At 48.6% G+C, this 16,512-nt stretch overlaps 1 protein-coding gene across 1 annotated transcript in view; it reads left to right on the plus strand.

The window, feature by feature from the left end:
• The window catches only part of LOC141806823 (protein NLRC3-like), a 56,436-nt gene that overhangs the window by 30,713 nt on the left and 9,211 nt on the right, over nucleotides 1–16,512 (plus strand). The window contains exon 11 of the mRNA XM_074692504.1: nucleotides 6,996–7,169. Coding sequence (XP_074548605.1) covers nucleotides 6,996–7,169 — 174 coding nt within the window. The remainder of the gene's footprint in view (nucleotides 1–6,995; nucleotides 7,170–16,512) is intronic.

Here is a 16,512-nt window from a genome sequence, read left to right on the forward strand (position 1 = left end):
TTGCAAAATTTTCATTTGGCGGTATGGTTCTGTTCTGGGACTCCCTGCTCTTCCACGCGCTTGCGTGGAAAGCCTGAGGCAGGAAGAGCACACCTTCCTGCCCATCATGAGCCATCATGAATGGCATAAACAGGGAGCCCAGCAGCAAAATAAAAACCCAGACAGAGCAGAGCAAACATGAATAAAATGACAGGAGGAGCTGGGGTGGAGGTGGGTTGTGAAGTGCCAGCAGAGGAAGCAGGAAGTAGGTTTGACAGGAGCAGCTTAAATAGCCTGCTCTAAAAGCAGTTTTCCAATAGGAGGTGGACACGGGAGTCAGCCGAGCCATCAGCTGATCTGCACCGATGATGACAGCTATGTTGTTAGAGCTTGACGTCGTGACCTGCCTGAACTAACGCTACGCTTAATTTCAGTCAGGACCACTTTGTCAAAAATAAACTTTATTAACTTTCACAATTTTCATTTGGCAGTATGGTTCCATTCTGGAACTCCCTGCTCTTCCACGCGCTTGCGTGGAAAGCCTGAGGCAGGAAGAGCACACCTTCCTGCCCATCATGAGCCATCATGAACGGCATAAACAGGGAGAGCAGCAGCAAAATAAAAAAAACCCAAAACGACCATACCAGCAGTGCCAACCTATCTGCATGGAGATGCCAGGAAGCTATTTAGGGTTGAATTTACTATTGGTATTGTTAATCTATTCACTAATTTACTGCTTATAAATTTAAATAGGGAGTAAGCCTTCCATAACCCTTCAGCCTGATAAAGAATTAGATAAAACAATTTTACCTGCGAAACTATTTAATTACATCGAATGAAATTACAATGAAAGGCTCATGACTTTTTGAGCATCTAAGATGGCTTTGTTGCCAGGGCGCAGATAATGTTCAAATACTGAGGAAGACCATCTACCCATGGCTTTTAGGGTGGATACGGGAGCAACCATAGCCGCTGCTGTTGCTGCTCCTATGCGGAATGAATGAGGCGTATAGCGTTCTGGAGGGAGACCACAAAGTTGGCACAGGAGACGAAGACGTGATGTGAACCAAGCTCGTGACATGGGCTCTCCTCCCTCCGTGACAAACAGCAGCTCCTGAGGACTGGCCTGGGCACAGCTCCCCAGATAGCGGACCATGGAAGACATAGGACAAAAGTCAGAGTTAGTTTGAGAAATTATAACTGATGCTCCTCTCCTATCTCTATCAGTCTTAGAATGTTTCAAGAAAACAGAAAAGTAATGGCTATGTATAACTACGTCATTAATGATGAGGTCTTGAGAAAGATCAAAGGATCGTGATTGTGTTGTGAATTCACTGCACCTTAAAAACCCATAAAAAGCCGTGAGGAAGACCGTTTCTAACAGTGAGTCAGTGTATGGATCAAAGCACCCCTTCCTTAAGTGAGAGATTAATTTATGCAAAAGTGCAGGAGTGAAAGGGAGACGAATGTCATTGCCTTGTGGTTTCTCTCTTTTAAAGCTGTTTAGAAGAAGCTTAATGGATGGATTTTCAAGTAAACTGAAGGTAGACGGATCCAAGCAACGCAGGTGAAACTGGACACCTGCGAGGAGGCCTTTGATGGAGGACGGCTGCATTTTGCGGGACTCGAAACAGTGAACCAGGAATGCACAAACAATGGGAATACTTATAGGAAGAATTGCAACAGAAAAGGAGGAACAAAATGCGGTGAAATAGGACCATGCAGAGTCATACATTTTTAATGTGGGTTTAGCTAAACCCGAACGCATATAGCGAGCGGCTGACAGCATGAATGATTGCAAGGTGTTGTCTAATCTAGCACCGTATGGTGGAAGGGAGGGCAAGGCAGGCTGGATGGCGCCGCGTCCGGACACAGTCTGTGGAATTTCTGAAATTCAAATCGAGAAAGAGCATCAGCAACCTTATTGTCTAACCCTGGAATGTGGGCTGCACGAATATGAAAGTTCTTCAGCATGGATTCCCAGGTGATACGTCTTAAGAATCTGTTAATGAATGGAATAGAGGAACGCCCTTTGTTTATGATATGAACAGCTGCTTCGTTATCGCAAAGGAAAATGATTCTCTTCCTAGACCAGGATTTTCCCCAGAGAAGACAAGCTATGACAATTGGGTATATTTCCATAAGAGCAGAAGAAGAAGCACTTGCTGGCAGAGATGACAATTCTTTTGGCCATGCCTCAGCGAACCACTGGTTATCGAAGAACCCCCCAAAACCTACGGAGGGAGCTGCATCGGTGAATAATCTTATGGCCAAAGATGATTCCAAATAATCGTTATAGAAAAACGAAATGCCATTCCATTTCTCGAGAAGCAAAGACCAGAACCGGAGCTCTGATCTGCATCCTTCATCCAGAGTTACTGTGTCATGAAGTTTTTCAACTGATTTTGAGAGGCCAAGAAGCCTGGATATGAATGAACGGCCTTGAGGAATCACGCGCATGGCAAAATTGAGATGACCTAAAAGGGAAAGCAGATCTCTTTTAGAAATGCATTTTGAAACTTGTTCTTTCATAATTTCTCTGATGCGATTTAATTTCTCGAGAGGCAGGGAAGCTTGCATGAGAACACTGTCTAATTGGATACCCAGAAATTCGATAACTTTAAGTGGACCTGAAGTTTTCTCCTCTGATAGGGGGACTCCCAGTTTTTTAAAAGTATCTCCAAGTGTGGAGATTGCATGATCTGGCTTGGTGTAAGGATAATCTACAAGCAAAAAGTCATCTAACAGATGAAGCACGAATGGCAGTTTGCAGTTATTTAAAAGAATCCAGCAGAGCGCTTCTGACAATGTGTTGAAAATTTTTGGACTGCTGCGACATCCAAAGGTGAACCTAACTGCAAAATACAATTTTTGTCTCCATTTAACGCCGAACAGGTGCCATTGAGAAGGGTGTAGAGGCATGACTTTAAACGCGTCTATGATGTCGGCCTTTGATAACCACGCTCCACGACCTGCTTGTTTAATGAGCTTAATGGCATCATCGATTGAAGCGTAGGTCAGAGAGAACGGCTGAATCAGAATCAGACTGTTGATGCTTTGGACCTCGACATGATGCGGAGCTGATAGATCTATGATGAGACGCTTTTTACCAGAATATTTCCGAGTAGCGACACCTAAAGGGCTGATACGTGATATGGGGAATGGAAATTTATCCAGAGGTCCGATCATGAAACCTTTCCTGACTTCTTTTTCCAACAAAGTATCAACAATCTCAGGCTCTTTCAGGGCAGACTGCAGATTACAACATGAAAAAGACACTTTAGGCAGCCACAGCAAACCAGCCATGAATCCTTGAACCAGTCCAGTTAACAAATAATTGACAAAGCAGCGGTTTGGATGCTTCTCCAAAGCCTTCCCCAGCTCAGCCACGTTGACTGGAGTTGAAGGTTTTATTTTCTCATTCCCTTCCTCACAAAGCGAGTTCGTCTGGGGCACACAGATTTTGGATGGCTGTCCCCACAGTAGCTGCAAGCATGAATATATTTACAGTTTACAAATTTGCATACACTTTCATTGAAATTGTGACATAACAAAGTCCAAAAAGGTGACACCTTATCCTCATTGGTTTTTGGGCCTGCCGGCGGATGGACTACAGCCACAGATTTGGGACACATGTTGGAGGAGTGTGAGAATGAACTACAAATAGAGCAGGAAAGAGCTTGGCGGCCAGTGCAGTGCCTGCTAATTAGAGCCAGGTCAACCACAGATCAGTCCAGTCTTTGGTTAAACCTCTGGATGAACATAGCAGCCTTCGCAGAAAAAGATTTGTGGTATTCATGGAATAGAGTCCCACCGTAAGTCATGGCGAGATCTGCAATGATGGCCAGATAAGTGTCTAGTTCAGCTCGACGGGATGGATAGACTTCGCAGATTACGTCTCTGAATAATAATGTCAGAGTCTTAGAAAGTGTGGGGTCACTTTCCTTTAACATCACAGACACATCGCCACAATCTACCACATGCTTATCACTGGCTTCTGAGCACAGCAGGATTTTGACAAGATTAATGTCATTACCTGCAAGGATCTGGCTTCTCAAGTTGCAGGAGATGGCAGCAGCAGGGGGGTAGAATGGAACGCCAGATGAGATCGGGACTGCACTTCCCAGGGTCCTGCGCGGGATTGTGAAGCCGTCGAGGAGTGCCGGTGTGACGTCACAGGCCTGTGTCGAGGAAGAGGCAGCAGGTTCCCGGATGAAAACACGTTGGACTGGACCACGGAGTTGGAAAATGAAGCGTTGGCCTCTAAGGTCTGAATCCTTGAGTTCATGCTGGAGAGGGATGACTGGATGGAAGACAGCGCTGCCAGAACAGCGTCGTTTACCGGATCTGAGGGGGCGACTGCTGAGGTCGGCGGTCGGACTTTTTTAGCCGGCGGGGCAGCGGCTGGAGACGGAGCAACGACTGCGTCCTGAGAGCAGTGTTTACGCCGGAGCCTTCCGGGGAGCGGAGACAGGACGTTTTTCAACGGGTGGAAACCCAGCACACTTAAGAAACAGGGCGAACAGTTCTTGATGGGAAGCTCCGACTGGAGCGGTAACATCGTTGACAAACAGGAACTCCAATAGTTTAGGAATTGGCCAGTCAGTTAACAAAGGAACGTCTGGGATATGACATCTACCTGCCAAACGGGAGCTACGACGAACAGAAAGAGCCCATTCTGTCATTGATGGCTTCTTCTGGATCAGAATTTTGACGAGGTTCTACCGTGACATCATCGAAGTGCCACGGGTCTTCATCGTGGGCGAGAGGCGAGCAGGAGGAGCAGCAAGATAAGAACGAGCAGGAGCAAACTTCTCTTCATAAGGGGGCTTGACTGTGAAGTGCCAGCAGAGGAAGCAGGAAGTAGGTTTGACAGGAGCAGCTTAAATAGCCCGCTATAAAAGCAGTTTTCCAATAGGAGGTGGACACGGGAGTCAGCCGAGCCATCAGCTGATCTGCACTGATGATGACAGCTATGTTGTTAGAGCTTGACGTCATGACCTGCCTGAACTAACGCTACGCTTAATTTTTAGTCTAATCTTCAGAAACTCACCAAGTGTTGAATCAAAGTCTAATCTTCAAAAATGCACTAACTGTTGGAGCAAAAATCAAGAATGAAGAATCCAAAGCAAAGCTGAGAGGGTCAGCAAGCTTGATCATTTATTTCTTCTTCTTCTTCAGAAATGAAAAAGTGGAGATTTACAGCAAGTGCAGCAGGTCTGATAGGGATCAAATGAAGTGTTTTTAATCATGTCAAAGACCTTCAAGACAACCCTCCTTTCTTTAACACTTTTTAACTGGCTGTTTGCAAAGATATCTTTTTGTTTTTGTAATTAAAGGTCATCCCCTACAAATGTCTCTGTCCAGTACACGTGAGACACACACACAAAGGACAGTCCTGGACATCCCCTACCAAGAGACATCAAACTCTAAGTGTGGCTCTCTCTGCTGTAGAGGCACACGCTGCTGCTGGAAGAGTAGGCCTCACTTCTGACTCTGCTGCAGGTGGTTCAAGGCCGTTAGTATCAGGAATTTCACTGTCCCAGCACACATGAAGTACCCACTGAAGACACAGAGGACTCCACAGGCCTTAGCAGACACAGGGATTTCTAAAAGTCCTGCAGACAAACTACTGTCAGACCTTTTCTCAGATAAATCCAAAGAATGTGGAGACTTTTCTCTAATAGTCCCATCTGGATCCAGAAGATCCTCTGAACTCATTGGAGCTTTCTATTGATTCTCTTTCCTTTCTCATCAATGTTTGTGTTCCTATCTGTAAATCTGAGACCTAAACAAAGCTCCTGATGACAATCCCTCAGCTCTCTGCAGAAAAAGTCCACTTTTCTTCTTGTCTTCAGTGATTTGCTTCATATCAGACTCAGTGGTCTCCTCTCAGCTGAGCGTCCTCTGCTCACAGACACAGTCAGGGACGGGGCTGACGCTCAGACGGGATATTTCTCATGTACGTCTTCATTTGAAGCAGAGATGAGAGCTTTTCAAATGTACAGGCTAAAGCCAGTTTCAGCTCTTTGACAAAGTTCTTGGACTTCTTGGATCAATCCTAGAAACAGGAAGTGGACATTTCTGACTAGTGCTGTGTTTGTGTGACAGCTGCTGTGTGTGGATAGTCCTGCATCACCTTTTTCATGTATGAATCCATGTGTTACTGTGCTGTGTCCGTCACAGCTGGCTAAGACTGCTGCTTTAGCAGTGGAAGCTGCAGTTTGCGTCTCAAGTTCCAGCTGTTTCTTTGTCTCCGTAGCTGTTCACTTTGTTCCTCCAAAAAGTGTTTTTTTCTGCAGAGCAGCAGCACGGGCCTCCAATGCAGCCTTTTGGGCCATTGCTTGAATTGACTTGGATGAAACAGATAAACAACCTCTCCTTGAGCTGTGATGACTTTTATCACATGATGATTTGTCAGACACATTAGTTGAAAGGTTTGAAACATTGTGGAGCAGCTGAACCTCCATTTCTTTTTCAAGGCAACAAAGCCAACAAAGTGTCATGAACATTTGAGCTTTATAAATGTTTATTGTTGTTCTTTTTTTTTGCATTTTCTGTCTGTCATTAGTTCAGCAATAATCGCTTTTGTATTTGCTGACTTTATTCACTTTAGTTTTCCAGGATTTTTGCATTTTTGCCTTCTTGATTTTGCTCTTTTTATTCTAATCATAACCAAGAACACAAAACAAAGAGGTTTGACACGGTCAAAGAACTGTGAGCTCATCCAGTCACAAAAAACACACCCTCTCACCTGGTGAGCACACCTGTATCCCTTTCCTCGACTCCAGCCATGTATGAACCACAGCTGTGTGTGTGTTTCTGTTATCTACAGATCTGGATCAGACTCTGACCACGTTAAATCCCTGAGTTAGTCCAAAGGAGAGGGAGAAACAGAAACACTGAGAAATGTTGGCTTCAGCTGTTTGGACTCTCACATTTCATCTTCTTCAACTCTCAACACATTATTAAACACTGAAGGATTTATCAACTCACATCATTTCTTTTTCTCTCAGATTGAAGAGCTGCAGTTTGTCAGATATCAGCTGTGCTTCTCTGGCCTCTGCTCTGAAGTCCAACCCCTCCCATCTCAGAGAGCTGGACCTGAGCTCCAACTGTCTGCAGGATTCAGGAGTGGATCATCTGTGTGGGTTTCTGGAGAGTCCTCTCTGCAGACTGCAGACTCTGAGGTCAGTTCACTGACTCTCTGTTCTTCCTGTTGCTCTGACATGTTGAACAAAGGAAGTTGACTTTGTACAGACATTCCTTACATTAATCAAGTTGAGTTGAAGATTTTCTTGAGTTCATCTTTTGATGATAAATGTCCTGAATGTAGTCTGCAGTCAGAGAAGATTTTACATCTGCTTCTTTTTTTGAGGCTAAAATTGAAGCAGATCTTCAAATCTAAGGCTCCGTCTCATCTGAATGCTAAACTCGAACATTTCTCCAAGTTTTAGTCTAATCTTCAGAAACAGTCAGGGACGGGGCTGACGCTCAGACGGGATATTTCTCATGTACGTCTTCATTTGAAGCAGAGATGAGAGCTTTTCAAATGTACAGGCTAAAGCCAGTTTCAGCTCTTTGACAAAGTTCTTGGACTTCTTGGATCAATCCTAGAAACAGGAAGTGGCCATTTCTGACTAGTGCTGTGTTTGTGTGACAGCTGCTGTGTGTGGATAGTCCTGCATCACCTTTTTCATGTATGAATCCATTTGTTACTGTGCTGTGTACGTCACAGCTGGCTAAGACTGCTGCTTTAGCAGTGGAAGCTGCAGTTTGCGTCTCAAGTTCCAGCTGTTTCTTTGTCTCCGTAGCTGTTCACTTTGTTCCTCCAAAAAGTGTTTTTTTTCTGCAGAGCAGCAGCACGGGCCTCCAATGCAGCCTTTTGGGCCATTGCTTGAATTGACTTGGATGAAACAGATAAACAACCTCTCCTTGAGCTGTGATGACTTTTATCACATGATGATTTGTCAGACACATTAGTTGAAAGGTTTGAAACATTGTGGAGCAGCTGAACCTCCATTTCTTTTTCAGCATCATCAGAAACATCATCATTTTTCAACCACACATTAACTTCATCATTAAACTCATTGATATTCAGCATCTTGGCTTTAAACCATATTTCATGTTTTTCAGCCTCAGAGAATTTAGGTACGTGCAACATGCCAAAAAGTGATTTATGACCCTAGAGGTCAAGAGGTCACCCCCCCTCCCCCCACCTGTTGTTGTCAATCAATTATTTACATAAAAACCCCGCCCCCTCACTTGATGTTGTCAATCAACTCCCCCCACCCGTGGGAACTTGTGGTTCCCCCACCTGTGGGAATTTTGGGGTGCCCACACCAGTGGGAACTTGGGTTGCCCAAACCCGTGGGAACTTCAGGTTCCAGATACATCACTATTGCATATTTAATATTCTTTTGATATAAAACTATGATTATTTGAATACTTGAGGAGAATACTTGTGGCTGAATGCTTTAAAATGTCTGCAAACAGGCTAAAAGAAAGCTAACTTGCTTTCAAACACACTCATTGAAAGCTAGCCTGCCTCCAGCTAGCCTAGTAGATGGCTAATTTACCTGCAGCTAGCCTAGTAGATGGCTAATTTACCACCAGTTAGCCTGATAGAAAGCTAATTTACCTGCAGCTAGCCCGATGGTGACTAATTTACCTGCAGCTAGCATGATAGAAAGCTAATTTTCCTGCAGCTAGCCCAATAGCTGACAAATTTACTTGCAGCTAGCCTAGTAGGAAGCTAATGTTCCTGAAGTTAGCCTGATAGAAAGCTCGTTTTCCTGCAAACAGGCTAATAGAAAGCTAATTTTCCTGCAGCTAGCCTGATAGAAAGCTATTTTCCTGCAAACAGGCTAATAGAAAGCTAATTTTCCTGCAGCTAGCCTGATAGAAAGCTATTTTCCTGCAAACAGGTTAATAGAAAGCTAATTTTCCTGCAAACATGATAATAGAAAGCTAATTTTCCTGCAAACAGGCTAAAAGAAAGCTAACTTGCCTTCACACAGGCTAATGGATCGGTAATTTACCCGCTCTCAGCTTACCATCGGCCTACTGTCTGAACACAGCAGAAGAGAAAAGCAAATTTGTCCTCTATCATGGAATAAAATTCTTTTATGAGCAAAATATATGAAACAACTTCTCCACACGTGACAAACGACCTCTTTCACCCACCACTTTCCCTCCTTGAGCCAGTGTCAGGCCACTGTGACTCAACTAGAGACTCATTCAGCTCCAGCAGTCGGCTCAAGACATTCTTTACAGCAGTGAGTAAAATGTGAAAAACTGAGAGAGCAATGTGAAGTGCGAGATCTTGTTCATTTATAAATGAAAATTTCACCGTCCCAGTCTCTGTAAATTTACCTCTTACTTGTCAGGACATTCTTATATGAGCAGAATTAAACAACTTCTCTCACACAGGCCTCACACAGCCATACAGCCCTGTGACGCGTGGTCCACCCACCTCGTGGGTCTTACAGGCCTCGTGGGTCTTACAGGTCTCGTGGGTCTTACAGGCCTCGTGGGTCTTACAGGTCTCGTGGGTCTTACAGGCCTTGTGGGTCTTACAGGCCTCCATTCCAGTTTCAATTCCTGTGGGAGTACACAACAGACACTCTGGTTCCACTGTTTTCTGTAACCTGTTTGTGTCTTGACACATCTTCAACATAGATTCTGAAGACGTGTTGAGATCTTTGCAGTATGAAAAAGCCTCCCTATATATCCACAGTTACTCTTGTTGCAATCAGTGAACACTTTTTACAGCTGAGGCGGGACGGTGGCGCAGTAGTAGGCGGGGTTCCCTCACTGCAAGACAGCATGGGTGAGGTTTTCCCTGGGTAGCTCTGAGACAGACTAGTGATCTCTGTCAGTCATTCTCCATCTCCCTAGACTCCAGCAACTCCACGGGCCTCAATAAAGATTTTCAAAGGTGCAGGCGTCATTTCTTTAACCCATCATCCACACTCCAGCATTTAGCCAGTTTTCCTATTTAGCCTGAGCAACTTTGCTCTGTCGTAAAAACTACTGATTCATAATGACTAAACTGACAGCCATTACTTCTTCAAAGGATTGAGGAAAATATTTAAGCATAGTGTGGTCACACTCCAACTAACATGTTTATGGCACCAACAACAGCAACAACAGCCACTGCAGGTACTCCAGATGCAGCGTATTCAGATCACAAACAAGCCAAAGCCTTTGGGGTGGTTAAAAACAGGTCTGAGTGTTTTCAGGAGAATACCTCCGTTGTACTTATGTACCCTGCAGTTAGACCCTATCACTGAAAGCATAAAGGGCACTCATGTATTCATTCAACTGCATAGAACATCAAGAAACACATGATTTGAGCAGGACATACATACGTCTTAGGATTCATTTTGCTCTGTCAAATCTGAGTGATGATTTTAATCATTATTATCATCATTAAAGACGTGTTTAAACTAACACCATGTTGTCTAGGTCAGTCACCTTACCAGAGACAGAGGCATAAATCAGGGCTAAAGGCTCAAAGGGTAACCTGAGGCTCACACTGCTCCTCTCAGCTGCTTTGAGCTGTTTGCAACTGCTTGGTTAGAAAAGATAACTTGTGGCTGTAGTAAGATCGAGACACACATCATCAAAAACTTAAGGTTATTTACATAACCCCGGTTCTCTTTCATAATATTTCGCTCGATGTCTCACTATGGGATGCACGCCCCTGCTGCAGCCCTCAGAAGCATTAATCTCATTACGCCAATCCTGATTGGCTGGTGAAACGTGTCCGTCCGCCATAGGTAGAGTCCCCCTACCTTAAATACTTCATGCGGACGGCACCACGTCATTCAAGATAAGCACCTCTTCTCACTCGCCCAAGCAAGAAGGGTTGTCTGGTGAGACATCTCACTCATATTACTCAGAGAACCGGGGTTATGTAAATAACCTTAAGTTCTCTTTCATAATATTTCGCTCGATGTCTCACTATGGGATATGGTTGCTCCCGTATTGCCAGACAAGCTTATCAAGCGTCCACCAACCTACAGGGGAAATTACTCCGTTCAAATCAGGACAGCAAAACTGCTCGTGCCACGCAGGGAGCAGAGACGTCCAGCATATAGAAACGAACAAAAGTGAGAGGCGAGGACCAACTCGCCGCAGCACAAATGTCCTGAACAGAGACTCCCCTGAAGTCTCCCCGAGTCGAGTGCGCTCGCAGGCCCCCAGGAGGCTGCAAACCCTGACTCGTATAAGCCAAAGCAATCGCCTCCACCATCCAGTGGGATAGACGCTGCTTTGTGACAGGTTTTCCCTTGTGAGGATTAGCCCAGGAGACGAACAGCTGATCGCTCCTCCTGACACTCCTCGTCCTATCCATATAAGTGCGCACCGCACGGACCGGACATAACGCATGTGACCGCTGCCCACCTGGTGAGGCAGTAAAAGCCACAAGGTCAATAGGGGAACATGAGCCCACCACCTTAGGCACAAAAGCCGGGTTGGGCTTCAAAATCATCCTCACATCCCCCGGGAAGAGCTGAGCGCATGAGGGATGAACCGAAAGCGCATGAATGTCGCTGACTCGTTTAGCTGAAGCCAGAGCCAGCAACAACACTGTCTTGAGAGACACATGTTTCAGGCTAGCTCCCTCCAATGGCTCAAAAGGAGGGCCCTTGAGCCCCTCCAGAACCACAGCCAGATCCCATGGTGGCACCAGCGGTCTGGACACGGGGAGAAGCCTGCGCGCTCCCTTCATAAAGCGGCAAACCAGCGGGTGCTGGCTCGCTGTTTGCTTTCCAAACCCCACGTGACAGGCAGCGATTGCTGCCAAGTACACTTTAACCGTGGAGAAAGCCCTATGTTTGTCAATCAGGTCCTGCAGGAATGATAATATCACCCCCACAGGACACTGAAAAGGGATGTGGCCGTTTCTGTGACACCATCCCTCAAACACTCTCCACTTACAGTCATACAGAGACCTAGTGGAGGGGGCCCGAGCACTTTGTATAGTGGAAATAACCCGCTGTGAAAGACCCACAGCTGAAAGATTTAACCACTCAGGGGCCAGGCCCACAGTGCCAGACGCTCCGGGTGCGGGTGGAATATCGCCCCTCCCCCCTGCGATAGCAGGTCCCTGCGCAGCGGGAGCTGCCAGGGTTGAGCGCACATCAGCTGATAAATCTCCGCCAGCCAATGCATCGCAGGCCAGTGTGGAGCTATCAAAATCAGTGCATGGCCGTGCTCCCTCACTCTGGACAGAGTGGGGGGTATCAAGGCCAGGGGCGGGAATGCGTATAGAGGCTCGTGCGGCCAAGCGTGCGCTAGAGCGTCTACCCCTAGAGGAGCATCCATGCTGCGCAGAGAGTAAAACAGAGGGCAATGCGTGTTTTCTCTTGACGTGAACAGATCCACCACGGCCCGACCGAACCGGGTCCATATCTGTTCCACAACTTCCGGGTGCAGAGTCCACTCCCCGTATACTGGCGCGCCCCTGGACAACAGGTCCGCGCCTGTGTTCAGGACTCCCGGGACGTGCGTCGCTCTCAGGGAGAGGAAGCGGCTCCACAGGATCAGTCTGCGTGCTAGCATATGCAACTGACGGGAACGTAATCCCCCCCTGACGGTTGATATACGCCACGGTCGTTGTATTGTCCGTCCTCACTAGAACGTGATGACCCATGAGAGACGGAAGGAAGTGTTTCAGGGAGAGGAACACCGCCGAAAGCTCCAGAAAATTTATGTGAGAACGCTGAAGATTCACACACCAGCGACCCCTCACAGACCGGCCCTCGTGAATCCCGCCCCAACCTGTCAGGCTGGCGTCCGTAGTGACCACCTTCCTGGACAGGACGGAACCCATGGGCACCCCTTGGGTCAGAAAGGACGGGATTCTCCAGGGGCGCAGCGCCCTGACGCATTCCAGTGTGACCAACACTTTCCGCGCGCCATGACGCACGGGATCCAGTCCACATGAGGCCACCCAAAGTTGGAACTCCCTCATGTGGAGCCGTCCCAGACGGACTACGAGAATGGCAGAAGCCTTCAGTCCTAGTAACCAAAGACATAATCTGAACTGAACAGATTTGCCTGGCTGAAAAAGCGCGAGACACGCCCTGAAACCGTTCACTCGGTCCGCCGAGAGGCGCGCTGTGAACGTCACCGAGTCCAGGAATAATCCCAGGAAGATTATATCCTGTGCTGGGGACAGCATGCTCTTTTCCGCGTTTATCACGAAACCCAAATCGGTTAGGTGTCGTATGACAATACGCGTGTGCGCTCTGGCCTCCTGCTCCGATTGTGCCAACAGCAGCCAATCGTCCAGATATGTGGCCAAGCGGATGCCCTGCTGTCTCAGCGGGGCTATTGCTGCTTCCGTGCACCGCACAAACACCCTCGGGCTCAAAGATAGGCCGAAGGGGAGTACTCGGTACTTGTAACAGATCCCCCTGAAAGCGAATCTCAGATACTTTCTGTGAGGAGGATAAATTGGGATGTGGAAATACGCGTCCTTCAGGTCGACAGAAGTGAACCAGTCGCTCTGTCGCACGAGGCGCAGCAGCGATGCATGTGTCAGCATCCTGAATTTGTATTTCCTGAGGTATTTGTTCAGAGCACGTAAATCCAGGATCGGGCGAATACCGCTCCCCCCCCGTTTGGGGACCAGAAAATACCTGGAGTAAAAACCGCTCTGACTCTCTGCGGGAGGTACAACAGAAATTGCTCCTTTGTTTAACAGAGAGAGGATTTCCTCCTGTAAAACTCGAGCTGATTCTCCCTGAGCCTGTGAGTGTATTACACCGGTGAATCGCGGGGGAACTGCTGCAAACTGCAGCCTGTATCCCCTCGTGATCGTCTTTAACACCCAAGGTGAGGCTGCAAGCGCGGCCCATTTCTCCCATCTGAGGGAGAGAGTGGATGCCACTTGCAGCCTCTCCACCATGAGAGGCTCCCACCGTGGTGCGGAGGCGCCCTCTCTTGGTGGAACAGTGCCATAGCCTGCGAGTGCCGCTGAACTTTGCTGCCCGAGAGGACAGCGTGGCGGCGGAGCACATACTACCCCGGCGTCGGAGGAAGCCGTGGCTTCCCACCGAGGGGGGACAGCGGGTGTCGCCACCACGCTGTTTATTTGGATTTTCACATTTTGTTTGGCTTTGTTTATGAACTGCGTCCTCGGCCCTCGGCCTGGATACGACAGTGGGACACTTTTTATTTTCGAACTGAAAATATGTGTGTTTGTGCGTGCTTGTGGACATGAGAGAGGGGCAACAGCAAAACCCTCCGTCGTCAACAGTCCACTTCTACTGGGTTGCACCGGCACGGTCCGTGGCAACCGGGAGATAGGGGCGTGGTGGGCTCCTAAGTGCACGCTGAAAAGCCGAACAGGTGGAGCTGGAGAACGGGGAACATCCAGCTGCATCACCGGTGAAGAGAGGGGCGGTCAGACCGCTCTCTTCTTCTTCCACGCCTGGTTGTAGACAGGCTGCGCGGGCTGTGCCGGCGGAGCCGTTACCGAGGCTTCGGGTTTCTTAGGCCAGCTGGTCCGGCCGGGCGGGGGGCCCGGGGCGAGCTGAGACTTCGGCAGTTTAGGAATTTTAAACTGCGAACCCTGGGAAGCAGCCTGCGCAAAGCTTTTACGCTGCGCAGGTGGAGAGGGAGCTGGGGGCTTTCTAGGGTGGCACAGCCGGAGAGCTTCATCCTCCTTCTTTTTGGCTTCACACCGCCGGTGCATGGAGTCCAGAGCGGAGCCAAAAATCCCCTCCGGGACAATGGGCATGTCCAGGATTTCCTCTTTTTCCCTGTCTGATAGGTGTGCGAGGTTGAGCCACCGTGCTCGTTCCTGCAGCACCATAGAACCCAGCGCTTTTCCCGTGGCCTGGACCGCGCAGCGTTGGACACGGAGACACAGGTCGGTGATGACCGATATTTCCTCCCAGACAGAGGGATCCTGTGTTTGCACAAAATCCTCACCTAACTCTGCCTGATAAGCCGTGAGTAGGGAGAGGACATTGAGCGCTCTGGCCGAGAGCGCCGTCGCTCTGTACGCCTTCTCAGTCAGGGCTGACTGGAAACGGTCAGATTTGGACGGCAGGCTGGGACTCCTGGAGGACAACGCTGACAGGCGCGGGTGAAGATGCGCTGCAACGAGTGGCTCCATCGGAGGCATACGGAGCAGACCCCGGCTCTCCATCGCTTCACAGTCGAGGGAAGAGGCCCCGGGAATCGGGCTCCTGCTGCTGTGAGGGCGGTCTCTCCACGAGCGCGCTATCTCATCCAGCAGCTCCGGGAAGACAGGGACAAGCTGCTTCGTCACGCCCTTGGCCGAGGGCAATTTCTTCCCTTCGTAGCGGGATTTGGAGGTCTCAGCTACGACAGAGGGCCAGGGGATGGCCAGCCGGGCTGCAGCGCGTTTACACACGTCGAGCATGTCCAAGCTAGGAGAAGAAGCTGGTGTGCTTCTCTCATCTCCATCCTCAGAGGTGACAAAGGGCGCGGGCTGTGCAGCCTGTGCTGGAGTGGCGAAGATGTCGTCCTCTTCATCCTCTGAGATGAGGTATTCCGAGGCGTCATCTTCATCGTCCCCATAGTCCAGCAACAGGACGTCTTCCTCCTGCGGAGGGACCGCGGCTAGGTCGAGCTGGGAGCCCCAGCTGGCGCTAGCCTCTGGTGCCGACACCGCAACGGCCCCTTTCTCCTCTTCGTCTCTGTCGGCGGCGCCGTCGGAAGGGAGATAGGGGTCATTTCCAGACAGGCTAGCCTGGCGGGCTAGCCGTCTATGGAGACTCTTAATTGTGAACACCGCACAGTGTTGACACGAGCCAGGGACATCGATAGCCAGCCGGGCGTGTTCCAGCCCTAGGCAGCTCGAGCAGACCTGGTGTGGATCCCTGCTCGAAATCTTGTTCCCACAGCGACAGGGACGAGCCCCAGAGTCTCCTTGTCCTCTGGTGTGAGGGTTTTTAGCCTCCATTCCTCGCAAGCTGGTGTGCAGGCAGGGAGTCGAGGCAGTTAGCTGGTGTGCTAACGTTTTAACGGGAGATTAGCTGGTGTGCTAACCGTACAAAAGAGATTAGCTGGTGTGCTAAAGCTTGAAACTCGAAAGCCGTGGTGGGGCGTCGAGGAATAAAGTGCTAGCCAAGCCGTGGAGAGGCAAGAATAGCACAAAAATCGATCTGGTGTGACCGACAACTAGAGCTAGTTAGCGTCCGGCGACGGAAGCTAAATAAGATCCGTCTGTGGACAGTTAAGCTAGCTAGCCCAGGATGCGAGATATGCTCCGAGTGAGAAGAGGTGTTTGAATGACGTGGTGCCGTCCGCATGAAGTATTTAAGGTAGGGGGACTCTACCTATGGCGGACGGACACGTTTCACCAGCCAATCAGGATTGGCGTAATGAGATTAATGCTTCTGAGGGCTGCAGCAGGGGCGTGCATCCCATAGTGAGACATCGAGCGAAATATTATGAAAGAGAACTGGCCAATAAGTCCAATAACAGAAAAAAACAAACAACCGGTATAGCTCACTTCATTAGACTGCAACAACGGGATCGGTT

Source organism: Halichoeres trimaculatus, unplaced genomic scaffold (genome assembly GCF_033239565.1).
Source record: "Halichoeres trimaculatus isolate MK-OKI-2021-1 unplaced genomic scaffold, fHalTri1.1 fHalTri1_scaffold_17, whole genome shotgun sequence".
NCBI classification, from domain to species: Eukaryota; Metazoa; Chordata; class Actinopteri; order Labriformes; family Labridae; genus Halichoeres; species Halichoeres trimaculatus.